We start from the raw sequence: 14127 nt of genomic DNA on the forward strand, positions 1-14127 counted from the left end.
TAGTGGCACCAACTAAAGAGGTTCCTTCTGAGTTGACTCTTTATAACGGGATTTGCTCTGTGTAACTATCTATCTAAGAACTGGGCGTGTCCAGAATGTCAAAAACCACCACATTTATAGCAACTACAAAAACTCCCAAGGCCCAAATGGGAAATCTCCGTCATCCCAGTGTTACGCACGCACTGCTCACACACGGCTTGTAAGGATCAGTGACCAGCTGGGGAGCTGTGGGGTAAGGTCACCTGGGCCCAAGCAAGAAGATTCAAGAGCGGGGTTCCCAACACCTGAACTTGAAGAAATGTTTGCTAACTTAGCAGCTCTACTTCCTGGGCCCACAGGTCAGTTATTGCTTCAGACACTTTGAATCTGGCTTCTTTCCCAGCTCCTAAAAGAGGGGTCTTTCCAGCCCCTGGGTCAGTAACTCAGGAACTTCAGTCTCAAACGTAACTTGTAGTTTTAACTTCTTTGTACCTTTAATCTGCCACAAACGACCCCCAAGCTTCATCCCATATGCATTCTAAAGGCCAAGCTGAGTAGGCCAAATCCTTATTTATGGAGTTTCCCCCTTTCTTCTATAGAATACCAGAGGGGAAAAACAATGACACTGCCCCTCTTTTCAACTGCAAGTTTTGCTACAGGTAAACAGGGAAGGAAGCATTTCTAGGTGCGTGGCTACAAAAGGTTCAAGGCAAATTGGAGAATATCAGTAGCAAAAACAAGACTTTGAAACACTGACCTGGTCCTTGTCAGAGAAGTGAGGAGTAAAATAATGAGATGTCATTTTTCACTCAAGATGACACAAAAGAAAGTGACCCGTCATATCCAGAGCTGGTGAGAATGTAGGGAAATCACACCCCTAGGTGGGAGTGAAAACTGATACAGCTTTTTTGGAGGGCGATGGTAGCTACTTTAGAAAAATACTGGCACTGGTATTCCTAGAGGCATCAGCAAGATACTGTTTTTGATAGAGACAAACTGGAGACACCAGAATGTCCATTAGGAGAGGACCTCTCCCATCATCACAGAGTAGGTAAGGGGAGTCAGCATATCTGGGCTTGCTTACACGGGAAATGCCCACACTATCTTAAGTGAAAACAATATAAATAAAGTACAATTCTGTCTGTTTGTATTTTTAAACATCATACCCTAAATCATACATTTTTATATGCACATGTATATATGCATTGAAGAAGGTTGGCAAAGATATGCATCAACATGATGATGGTTACTCCTAGGAGAAAAGGATTATGAGATACAGGGATTTTTGATTTTTTAGAATTGTTCTTATCATTACTTGCTATATTATTTTTAAAAAGAAGCAGGGTTGTGATGGCTGAACAATGCTGTAAGTATATTAAAGAGCACTGAATTGTACATTTGAAACAGGTTAATTTATAATATGTAAACTACATTTCAACAAAGCTATTGAAATAATTAAAAGATGATGATGATGGGGAAAAAGTATGGACTTCATGAAAGATAAGGAAAGACCAAGAAAATGTCACAGACAGGAAGCTAAGAAGACATGACAACGAAATGCACTGTGCTATTCTGATTGAATCCTTGAAGAGAAAAAAAGACATCAGTGGGAAAACTGGAATAAAGTTTGTAATTGTGTTAATGGTATTGTACCAATGTTAATTCCTTAGTTTTGATAACTATACTGTGGTTATATAAAATGTTATCGTTACAGGAAGCTGGGTATAGCAGAACCCTGTACTATCTTTGCAACTCTTCTGTAAATCTAAAATTATTTAGGAGTCCTAGCTGGTTTGGTTCAGTGGATAGTGTTGGCCTTGGAACTAAAGGGTCCAGGTTCGATTCCAGCCAAGGGCACATGCCCTAGTTGTGGGCTCGATCCCCCCAGTAGGGAGTATGCAGGAGGAAGCCAATCAATAATTCTCTCTCATCACTGATTTTTCTATCTCTCTCCCGTCCTCTCTGAAATAAAAAATATGTATTAAAATGTTTTAAAAATAAAATAAAATTATTTAGGAAAAAAAACAGAAGCATCAGTGGCAAATACACTGGCCCCAGATGTGTGGGTATCTCACATATCTCATTACCATTCACTGTCTTCTAGAAGAACCTGTTTTTTTTCTCTTAATCCTTTATCCATATGCTTTGAAAGTTGTCATTCCCCAACCCCCTCCCAAATTTTACCTAATTTTTTCCCCAAAGGCACAGCTGGCTGGCACAATACCTGTTTCCCACCAAGACAATGGCACAGAGGTCACCCTTCTGTACCTGAGGCAGACCAGCAGGGGGCACCACTATTCCCGGCAGCATCAAATCTGCAGCAAACAAAAGCATCACAATCTATGTTTTGCCTCCATCTAATTCCACGTTTTAACGTCATCATTTATTTATTCACTCAACAAACATTAATGTAATTATTAACTACATTATTCATAATGAAAATTAAAAATGGCAACCTGAATAGCAGACCTGTTCCCTTTGGGGGCCAGGGGCTAGTGGTCTTATCGAAGCACCAAGCTGAGGTTCCAGCTCCAGAGTCTATCTTATCCTAGTCTCCTAAGTTCAGCCTATTGACTTACAGTATAGCATATGGCAGTTCCAAAGGTACCTTCACATCACTTATCTTATTTAAACTTTACAAAAGGGTCAGAGGCCCAAAGGGCTCATGGAAGCAGCCAAGCGAGAGCCAAAATACACATGGTGGATAAAATCCATGTTTCAAACATATGCACGAATATAGGAAACAGGTACATTTCTTAAAATAGTTGCCCTTCCTAAGTAGGTTTCAGCCAAGAGCCAGAACATAGGAAAATCCTCTTACCTGCTCCCCCCACCAGTTTTTCGAGCACCAGAGGCCATGTTGTGAATGCTGGTAGAAGATCAGGATATGACCACAGGGTGTACACTGTCCAAAAACAGACCCAGAAAACACTGAACTGCCAAAGTCAATCCCCTGGGGAACTGGCAAAGTCAAACATTAAGGTTGGTTTAGTTAGGATACAGATAAAGCAAAAGCTATAGAGAAAGTTGCCAAAGAGATTTCATTCCTGAAGGAGGCAGAGACTTAAGAAACTGGATGTCACTTGAGATTTGGAGGCACCTATTGTTCCACCTGGACTGCAGCAGCAGCAAATGACCACAGTAGATAAAAGTGGGGACACAGACCCAACAGGATTCCATTTATTACCTCAGAAGCAAGTAATGTAAGAACAGGGCACCAGCTGAAGAAATGCTGAACTTCCCCATGTTTATTATTTTTATTCTGTTTCCATAGCGATTAGCCATTAAACCCTAGATCAGAAAGGGCCTGCAGTTGTACAGCAGCAAAGTGGGGTCGGGTAGGCGTGGCCTAAGGAGACTGCATTGCACTGTCTCAGCCAAGCTCCGAGGAAGAAAGCCTCAAGTGCCAAAGTAGGTGTCCGTAGCTATGGAGAACAAAAAAGGCCCTAGCTGGTTTGGCTTGTGGACTGATGGTCTCGGGTTTGATTCCAGTCAAGGGCACATGTCTGGGCTGTGGGCTCAATCCCCAGTAGGGGGCATGCAGGAGGCAGCCGATCAATGATTCTCACCATTGATGTTTCTCTCTCTCTCTCTCTCCCTCTCCCGTCCTCTCTGAAATCAATAAAAATATATTTAAAAAAAAAAAAAAAGAACAGAGTCTGAGAACTGTGACAACGAGAGAAGCACAGAATCCTGAGCCAGGCAGAGCCTAAGAAAGACTCCCAGTGAGGTATCTTCACGACTGATCACCAAGCCAGCCAGCATGCAGTTTGAATTAACCTAGCTTCTTTCCTACAATAGTATCTCTTCGGTACTTTACGAAAGTCCTGCTAGAGGTAGCTTTAAGAAACATTCATGCTCTGAGATTCACCTGTTTTCAAGACCTCTGCTCCATCCCTAAGTAACCTACTATACACTTTATCTCAGAATTTCCCTTGGCAACTACTCTTTTTCTGTGTTAACTCTTTTTTTTTTTCTCCCTCATATAGAAGTTTCTGCTCTTGAAAGACCCAATTCTAGGGATATTAGGTCCAAAAAAATCTTTAGGGATGGTACTGGGAGGTTTTCAACTTGTTTAAGAAAGACAGGTTACTGGAAGACATAAGGAGAAACAGATACTAGGCAAGGGCTATAATGATGGCCATCCCCATCCGACTGCCATACCTGTCGGGTACAGATTTTTCTCCAGCTCAAATAGGACGGGGTTACCACCACTCACGTACACAGTCACGGCATCCCCTCTGTGAGCATACAGCTTCACGATGCTGAGCTCTTCCTTCCCAGGCACCAACTCGGAGGCCTGGTCGGTCCCCAGGGCGGGGAAAGCAGCTGTCACATCAGCTCGAAGCTTTCTCCTGCAGAAAGCACACCAATGCTTGGGATGAACGCTGTCTGGGTGGACTTTAATAAATACTGAGGACGTACTATAAAATCACGAGGGCCGCCCTAACCGGTTTGGCTCAGTGGATAGCGCGTCGGCCTGCAGACTGAAGGGTCCCGGGTTCGATTCCAGTCAAGGGCATGTACCTTGGCTGCGGGCACATCCCCAGTGGGGGGTGTGCAGGAGGCAGCCAATTGATGTTTCTCTCTCATCGATGTTCCTAACTCTCTATCCCTCTCCCTTCCTCTCTGTAAAAAATCAATAAAATATATTTTTTAAAAAAAAATCACGAGGGCCAAGGAAAGACTGTAATTTATAATGCTGTATTCTCGCACACGCTTCCAAAACATCCTGGTCTGTTTCACACCAATGTCTCATCTATTTCCACATGTTCCTGGGCAAATCTTTCCGTTTTACAAAGAAAGAAAACAAAAAACAAAACAAGACCCAGTGAGCACCCCAAGTAAGCCTGAACTTGGACACTCAGCCCTGCCTCCTGACGCCCTGCCCAGCTCGGGGACCCACTCCCTGCTCGTATGCGCTGGGCGAACCTGCCAGCGTAGGATGAATCACTACACCAGGGCACCAAGAATAGCAACCACACAGCACTGGCTCCGGAAGCGCCAGCGTGCCATCTGCATCTGCGACACTGGACAGATCTGGTTCTTCCCATCCGCGCCGGGCGATCCTCCCCCTTCCCCTGCATCCGCCGCTCCGGCCAGAAGCACCGCCGCTCCGGCCAGAAGCACCGGGCACTTCTGCTTGTGCACCTGCAGCTCTCTGCGCCCGGGTCTCTAGCTCTTCGGAGGACAGGGACTCCGCACTCCTTCAGTTTTGCATCCTCCACACCATAGGCTGCATTTTATAAGCACTGACTGAATTATGTTTTCTTTTAAACTCACTAGAATATCCAAAAAGACAGCCTAGGTCCTAGGAGATATATGAGGCCCCCATCTTCACCGTCAAAATGTGTCTAACCCACACTTTGTCCCTGGAGTCCCTTTCCCGGGTGTACCCCGCGGCCTGAACCCGGGCCGGCTGACCCAACCCAAAGAGGGCTCTGGACCAAACCGGGCTGAGAAGTACTTGGGTGCCCTCATGGGCGGAGCGGGCCCCTTCTCCCCCTCACCTGTCCGATCCCTTGATGGCCGTGTTGGACCTGACCCGAAAGGCCTTGGCAAACATGTTTGCTGGAGTGGCCTGAGAAGTCGAGCACGGAAGCCAGAGGCTGTCAGGAAAACGAGAGCGCGGCGGCGTCTCCCCACCCCGCAGCCCTGGGCGCAGCCATGATGGAGCCTGGCCGGGAAAGGAGCCCAGCTGGGATATGGGCCCGGCTGGAAACCGCAGCCGCGCAGCTTCGCGGCCGCCCCTAGTGGCAGGGCCTGGGCGGGGCGGCGGGAAAGGCGGGGCGGACCCTGCACGCCCCTCCCCTCGCCACGCCCCTCCCCTCGCCACGCCCCTCCCCTCGGCCACGCCCCTCTGTGATTCTGCGCCTGCGCACACTCATACCGCATACCCGCCCCAACAGAGATTGCTATTCATCTCTTCATCGGCCTCGAAGTGTGCTGAGTAGGAGTCCTGCCAGCTCCCATTCCATTCAATTTAGTTCAATTCCACAAAATTAATTGAACTCTGGTATTTTATTAAACTTGCACGCCTCTTGAATGCTTTTCTTACGGGCTTTTGTTTACTGAATCTTTTCATTTTATTGCACACTAAAGGCCTCAGCTAGGATTTTCTCCAAGATTTTCTACTATGTTATGAGAAAATTTCTGTAAGTTATTATTATGGGGTGATAATAACAATAACAGGGAATCCACTCTTGTCCCAGACTTGCCCTTCATGTTACGAGAAAAAAAAAAACAACTACAAATGATTTTCAAATGTATTATTTTAAAGTATTTTGGGCTATTTGTAGTTTAACTTTTGGGTTCAGGCATTATTTGGGGAGTTTTGTTTCCAAAAAGTAATTATGTTACTTATGAGTTTTTAACTCATATTGCTTATTTTTAAAAATCTGTGAGACAGATTAGGATCAAATGATGGTTTGGCCCTTGCAGTTGTGATCATGGACCAATGGCTTATTCTTTCTGAAACTCTTGACTTCTCTGACATGTGGATGCCATAGCCACCTAGAACTTCCATGAGAAACAACTGAGTTAACATGTAAGATGTTGCACAGGGCTTTGCAAGTTAACAATAAATAGTTAATATTAGTTGAAAAAATCAGTCTCAGACAGAGGTGAGGGTTTGGGTTTCCCTGAGGGACAGCTGGGGGAGGGGGGGGGGGAGGCGGGGGGAGGTGTCTCTGGAGTCAAGGATTTAAACACCTGGGGTCTTGGCCCTACTAAATTAAATTTTTTATGTGAAAACTTCAGCACAGAATGTCCATCCACCAAGAAAAAAAAATCCTAATTGCTTTATTAGCTGACATAGTTGCACAAAGGAGAATTCCACATTGACTGCCCAAAGATTAGGCCCTGCACAGTGTCTGCCCACCACCATTCTTGGAAGGGCCCCTAATACAGCAGAGGGGCCAGACCCAGCTCAGGCTCCCCCTGCACTCTCACCCACCAGGCTCTTATTCTGAAGCACTGCAGCCAAAAGACAAAGTCAGAGGAGTCCAGAGGAGGGTAGCACTACAGAGCCCTGCCCCTTGTACCCTCACCTGGCCACACCGGTGGTGGGGGGTGGCGGGGAGAAGGCTCCCTCCAGCTCTGAGTAAGCTGCCTGACCCCACAAAAGCTTTCAAGTCTTCCAGCTAAGGCCCCAGCTATCAGGTGCCGGGAGCCGGTCCATCCTTGCTGTTTCAAGGGACCTGGCATATATGGCATACTGTTCTTAATATGTTTGCTCACCTTCTTGGTACTATGTGTTTTAACCAAGGTCACCTCTCTGAGAAAGGTTGTTTCCCCATGTAGGGATTTTCCCCTGAAGTTAGGGAGGGAATAAAACCCCTTAACTAAGTGCCAGGTGGGTAATCAATCACTTTAACTACGAACTATCATGCTTAAGCTACATAATCTTTACTCCCTAGAATGGAGATAAGAAACGCCCTAACCTTTGGAATAGAGATTGATAAGATTGGAATCAACTGGTATAAATACAGATGTAACAAGACAACAGGACACAGAACCTAGACAGAACCTAGAGACAGAACCTAGAGACAGAACATGGCGAAAGATCCTGGACAGAAACTGGCTACTGAACCTGGCTGGAGAACCTGGACAGAACCTGGCTGGAGAACCTAGCAAGAGAACATGGACACAGAACCTGGCTGGAGATCCTAACCAGAACTTCGCTGGAGATCCTGACCAGAACTTGGCTAGAGATCCTGGCTAGGCTGCTGATCAACTGAACGCTGTCTCCGTGTCATTCCTTCTTCGTAGACTCCGTCCACACCTTTGGGGACCCCTGGACCTGCTGGGGTTGGACCCCAGCAATCAGGGAACAGACACTAGCCATTTCACTATGCCTTGTCTGAGTACCTGATCCATAGAAACCATAAGATAGTAAGTAATTATTGTTGTTTTAAGCTGTGGAGCTTGGGGATGGTTTGTTATGCAGCAATGGAAACTAATAAAGAAACCCAAGCATTTCTCTGTCTCAGTGCATCCTGAAATAGCCAATTTGTTCATGTCACTGTGATGGAATCATAGCTATATGCAGTCCAACTCTTCTCCCAGAAAATTATCCACCACTAGCTATTTTGCTTACCATGCAAAAATTGGAATTTTGTTTAAACCTTTTATTATTTTTCAATTACAGTTGACATTCAATATTATATTAGTTTCAGGTGTAGAGCATAATGATTAGATGTTTATATAACTTATGAAGTGATCCCCTAATTAGTCTACTACGCACCTGGCACCATACACAGGTATTACACTATTATCCTATCCTATCTAATAAAAGAGAAACATGGTAATTGGCATATGACCGCTACCCTTCCCATTGGCTAATCAGCAAGATATGCAAATTAACTGCCAGCCAAGATGGCGGCCGGCAGCCAGGCAGCTTGAAACTAACATGAGGCTTGCTTGCTTGCTTCAGTGACGGAGGACTCCAACATTCCCCTCCTGCCGCTGCAGGCCTTTGAGCTGCAACTCTAAGCAACTATGTAACAAATATAGAAGCTAAGCAAAACCCCAGAAACCTGCTTTAGTCCACCGGGCTTCAGCCAGCAGGATCGCAACATTGTAAGCAAAGGCCAGAAACCTACTTTCAGCAGCGGAGACCTAAGAGCTGGAGCCAAGCCTCAAAGCTAAAGCTGGCCCAGAATAAAAAAAAAGAAAAAAGAAAAAAAGGAGCGGTTGGGAGCTTCAGTCACCTCCAGCCTGAAAACAGCCCTCAGCACCTCACCCAGACTGGCCAGGCACCCCAGTGGGGACTCCCACCCTGAAGGGTGTGTGACCAGCTGCAAACAGCCATCATCCCCTCACCCAGGCTGGCCAGGCACCCCAGTGGGGACCCCCACCCTGATCCAGGACACCCTTCAGGGCAAACCAGCCAGCACCCACCCATACACCAGGCTGGCGGGGGCTGGGGCCAAGGCAAGAGGTGGGATCGCTTCGCCCACCAAAAAGAGACACTGGGGCCCACTCCGTGTGTGATCGGCCGGCCGGCAGGCGGGGGCTGAGGACAAGGCAAGCGGTAGGGTAGCGATCGCTTCGCCTGCCTACCAGAGACACGGGGCCCATTCCTGTGTGCGACCCGGGGGTGGGCGGGGGATGGGCGGCGGCATTGCTTGCCTTAGCATGAGCCCCGCCCGCCCACTGGGAGCCATCCAGCCCAGGGCCAGGAAGGCAGGAGGCGACCCTGGAGCTCTGGAGCCACCTGGCTCTCCCAGCTGTCCGCGCTTCATGAATCCCTGCGAGAGGGCACAAGCCGGGCTGAGGGAGCCCCCCCCACACCAGTGCACGAATTCTGTGCACTGGGCCTCTAGTTGACTATACTACCTATTCTGTATTTTACATCCAACAAAAATTAAAAATTGAAAAGCCTAAGATGTTTGACTATTGCAAAGTTGGAGAGGTCTAGGGAAGGGAAGAGCTATAATCAGAAAAACCCTGTGCCAGGAAATCTGTGACTCTTTTATAAATGGGGAGATGCTACTGAACCCATAATATAAAAGGGGGACACATTAGGTAAAGGTCTTGCTCTTGCAAAACCAAACCTCAAGGCTGACTCTCAGAAGAAGGCAGAGTGTCACCATGTCCAACTCAGCACTGCCTGGTCTTCCTGGCTGGGGTGGGGCCAGCAAAGACCAGGGCACCCCATGTAAGAACAGAGGCACCCACGTCCTAGCCTTCCTGCCACACACCCAGGGAGATCCGAGCTACACACTGTTGAGGAGGGTGAAGACTTTCTTTGTGAGTAAGATGTTCTCTTGTCCTTTCTCTCTTCTTAGGACTGGCCAAACTAAATATTCTTCTAGGTTTTTTAATCTCCTTTCTTCTTCACAGCCTCCCCAACTCACACTTCCAAAAGCTAATAAATCTGGAGGATCCCAGATGAGGCCAGTAGGAGCCCTCAGACACTAGCAATTAGGCAGAAAAAGATCACATAGCTGCTCAGAAGTAAAACCTCCACATCTCAGAAAGTTATAGTTATTCTGGAAGGACTGATTTGAGGTAAAGATGTTCTCCACAGCCTGTGGCAGAAACCTGTCACTGGTGACTCTCAGAACCTAACGGACTCTGGGAAAACTCCACGAGTGACGGGATCCTTCACTTTTATAATACATTTATAATACATAAATGTATACATTTATAAACCTTCATAATGCATTTTCTTTAAGCAGCTATAATGGTTTTTTATTTCATTTTGTTTTTTAGCCATACCTGAGGATATGTTTCCATTGATGAGAGAGAGAGAGAAAGACATTGATCGATTGTCTCCCATACACACCCTGACCATGGATCAAACCTGCAACCTTTTGTTGTACGGGGATGACACTCCAACCAACTGAGCCACCGGGCCAGGGCTGTTGTGTGTGTGTTTCTTGATACTTGCAATACTTGTATAGTAGGTGATAGAGAACTGATTTCCTTGGCCCAGGTGCCATGAATAGAATAGGCTAGGTGGGTTTCCAAGGTCCAGTAGGACTTGGTCTCCGAGGTCTACTCTAGTGAATTCCAGACCTGGTGGGTGAAGAACAGCCACAACAGAAATATCAGTGGAGCCCCTAGAGAACCAAAATGGTGGTGTAGGTAAAAGCCTATACAGGCCATTTCCGACAATCACATCAAAATTACAACTAAAATGCAGAACCACCATCATTCAGAACCACCTGAAAGTTGGCTGAATGGAAGTCCTACAACTAGAGAAGTAAAGAAGAAAGCACATTGAGACTGGTAGGAGGGGCAGAGGTGCAGAACTGGATGGTCCATCACCCACGTGTGCCATTTCTTTTTAATTGAGAGGGAGATTGTCTCTGCAGAGGCTGCCTGTGAGGAGCAAGGGGGTCTCAGCACCACACCAGCCCCCCAGCCCAGGCTTTCAGAGCTGGGAAGAGAAGTCCCTGCAACTACGGGCTATAAAAACCAGCCTAGGAGATTAAAAATGGCAGCAGAGTAACTGGATGCTCCCAGGAACAAACTGGAATTACAACTAAAATACAGAAAAGCTTCCTAAATAATCAACAGAAGACTCGAAGTAGAGAACCCTGATTCCCAAGGACCAAAAGTGGAGACTGCACAGAGACTAGTAGGAGGGGTGGGGGCTGCCGGGTGCCCACAGATAGCAACTGAAGTTCCAGAGAGATATCTCAGCTGTGGTGGGATGGGGGGGGGGGGAAGTTTCCACTGAGAACTCTGGGATTGAATCCCCAAGCTGCCTGCGCCCCCCCCCACCCCCGCACCCCCAGCAGAAAACACCAGAACTGAGAAGGGTACCACATAACATCTGGCTGTGAAAAGCAGGGGTTGCTGTCTGCCAGGGAGTGATGGCTGAAAACTCAGGCACCCTCTTAAAGGGCCAATGCACAAAATTCCCTGTGGAACCACCCAATTTATACTCCAGCAGAGGGAGGGCGGAGTGCACTGGAGCTTTGTGAGCAGAAGCCAGGATTGGGGACTCAGGGGTTAGAGCTCAGAAGGCAGACACCCCCAGTTTCCTGTGCTGAGTCATTCCCTCACACAGTGGAGGACATCTTTTCCACACAGACATTTGCCTTGCGTGGGGGGAAGACAGTTGACACACCGTATTGGAAAACACCTTGCCCTGAAGCCACTTGAGAGATTAAAAATAACAATTAGCCTCCAGGCAGAAGCAACTGCCCCGCCCTGTTGAAAAAAACCTCTGCCACATCTTTGAATGACTGCCTGGGGCAATTCAAGTCAGAATCCTATCAGTCTGTAGGCAGAGGCTTCTCTGGAGGCTTTGAGTCTTTGCCTGACCTAACTATTCAGAAAACAGTGTTTGACACTGTCCTGCACTAGATTGAGAGGTGTAGAGGATCTACCTAACACATAGTCACAAACCCAGACAGCCAAAATGAGGAGACAAAGAAACAAACCCTAAATGAAAGAAAAAAGAGAATTCTCCAGAAGAAGAGATAAGTGAAGCAAAGATAAGAAATTTATCTGAAAGAGTTCAGAGTAATGATGGTAAAGATGCTCAACAGCATGAAAAAAGATATAGTAACTATGAAAAAAGAACAGGCTGAGATAAAGAATGACATAACACAAATAGAGAACACAATGGAAGGAATACACAGCAGATCAGGAGAAGCTGAGGAACGAATCAGTGAATTAGAAGACAGAGTTAAAAATATCAATCAGAGAACCAAAAATAAAAACCAATTAAAAACAGGAGGACAGCTTATGGGAGCTGTGGGACAATATGAAACATACCAATATTAGAATAGCAGGTGTGCCAAAAGAGGCAGAAAGGGAAAAATGGATAGAGACGGTGTTTGAAGAAATAATGGCAGAAAACTTCCCTAACCTGGTAAAGGGAAAAGTCATACAAGTTCAGGAGGCAAAGAGAACCCCAAGCAAGAAGAATCCAAACAGTCCCATGCCCAGACACATCATAATTAAAATGCCAAAAATTATATGTAATACTCTTTGTAATACTTTAAGCAATAAATAATTTTAAAAAATAAATAAATAAATAAAATGCCAAAAATTAAAGACAAAGAGAGAATCTTAAATGCAGCAAGATAAAAGCAAACTGTTACCTACAAAGGAGTTCCCATAAGGTTGATACCTGATTTCTCATCAGAAACTCTACAGGCCAGAAGGGAATGGCATGAAGTAATGAAGGTAATGGAAAGCAAGGATCTAAGACCAAGATCACTATATCCAGCAAGGCTATCATTCAAAATAGATGGTCAAATAAAGAGCTTCCCAGACAAAAAAAGGATAAAGGGGTACATCACAATCAAGCCAGCATTAGAAGAAATGTTAAAAGGGATTGCTGTAATGAGAGGAAGAAACAGAGAGAAACCTAGGCACACAGAATTAAAATGGCAATAAATAAGGCCCTATCAATAATAACCCTAAATGTAAATGGATTAAATGCTCCAATCAAAAGGCATAGGGTAGCTAAATGGATACAAAAATGACCCAACTATATACTGTCTACAAGAGACCCACATCAAAACAAAAGACACACACAGGAAGAGAATGAAGGGATGGAAAATAATTTTCCATACAAATAGGAAAAAATAGCTGGAGTAGCAATACACATATCCAACAAAATAAACTTTAAAATGAAGACCATCACAAGACAACAAAGGTCACCACATAAGGGATCGATCCAACACAAGGCTATAACCCCAGTAAACATATATGCACCCAATATAGGAACATCTAAATATATATATAAAAAAAACCTCTAGAGCAGTGGTTCTCAACCTTCCTAATGCCGCGACCCTTTAATACAGTTCCTCATGTTGTGGTGACCCCCAACCATAAAATTATTTTCGTTGCTACTTCATAACTGTAATTTTGCTACTGTTATGAATCATAATGTAAATATCTGATATGCAGGATGTATTTTCATTGTTACAAATTGAACATAATTAAAGCATAGTGCTTAATCACAAAAACAATATGCAATTATATATGTGTTTTCCGATGGTCTTAGGCGACCCCTGTGAAAGGGTCGTTCGATCCCCAAAGGGGTCACGACCCACAGTTTGAGAACCGCTGCTCTAGAGGACTTTAACGGAGAGATGGACAACAATACAGCCATAGTAGGGGATAACACCCCACTGACTTCACTGGATAGATCTTCCAGACAAAAACTTAACAAGGAAACAGTGACTCTAAAGGACACAGTGGATCAGATGGATTTAATTGACATTAATAGAACATTTCACCCCAAAAGCAACAGAACATACATTCTTCTCAAGTGCACATGGATCATTTACAAAGATAGACCACATGTTAGGACACAAAACAAGTCTCTACAAGTTCAAGAAGATTGAAATCATATCAAGCATCTTCTCAGATCTCAGTGGAATGAAACTAGAAATCAACTACAATAAAAACACCCCAAAACATACAAACACATGGAGGCTAAATAGCATGTTATTAAACAATGAATGGGTTACCAATGAGATCAAGAAAGAAATAAAAAACTTCCTGGAAATAAATGAAAATGAACACACAACCCAACATCTCTAGGGACACATCAAAAGCATCCTGAGGGGGAAGTTCATAGCACTCCAGGCATGCCTCAAAATAACAAGAAAAATCAGCATTAAACTTTCTAACTCTAAAAATTAAAGAACTAGAAAGAGAACAATAAGAAAA

General features: G+C 45.2%; 1 protein-coding gene across 11 annotated transcripts in view; it reads right to left on the reverse strand.

Annotated features, from left to right (window-relative positions):
* The window catches only part of EIF2D (eukaryotic translation initiation factor 2D), a 38776-nt gene that overhangs the window by 13292 nt on the left and 11357 nt on the right, over nucleotides 1-14127 (reverse strand). For 3 of the 11 annotated variants that reach the window (XM_036342615.1, XM_036342613.1, XM_036342614.1), the window contains 3 exons: nucleotides 4144-4334; nucleotides 2801-2884; nucleotides 2204-2294 (listed from right to left, as the gene is read on the reverse strand). In XM_036342615.1, the coding sequence (XP_036198508.1) occupies nucleotides 2204-2294; nucleotides 2801-2884; nucleotides 4144-4334 (366 nt within the window). Of the gene's footprint in view, nucleotides 1-2203; nucleotides 2295-2800; nucleotides 2941-4143; nucleotides 4336-5489; nucleotides 5715-14127 lie in introns of those variants that run through there. The other 8 variants (XM_036342612.1, XM_036342610.1, XM_036342617.1 and 5 more) reach the window with 7 other exon arrangements.

The sequence above is a fragment of the Myotis myotis genome, unplaced genomic scaffold, assembly GCF_014108235.1.
Source record: "Myotis myotis isolate mMyoMyo1 unplaced genomic scaffold, mMyoMyo1.p scaffold_m19_p_18, whole genome shotgun sequence".
Classification (NCBI taxonomy): domain Eukaryota; kingdom Metazoa; phylum Chordata; class Mammalia; order Chiroptera; family Vespertilionidae; genus Myotis; species Myotis myotis.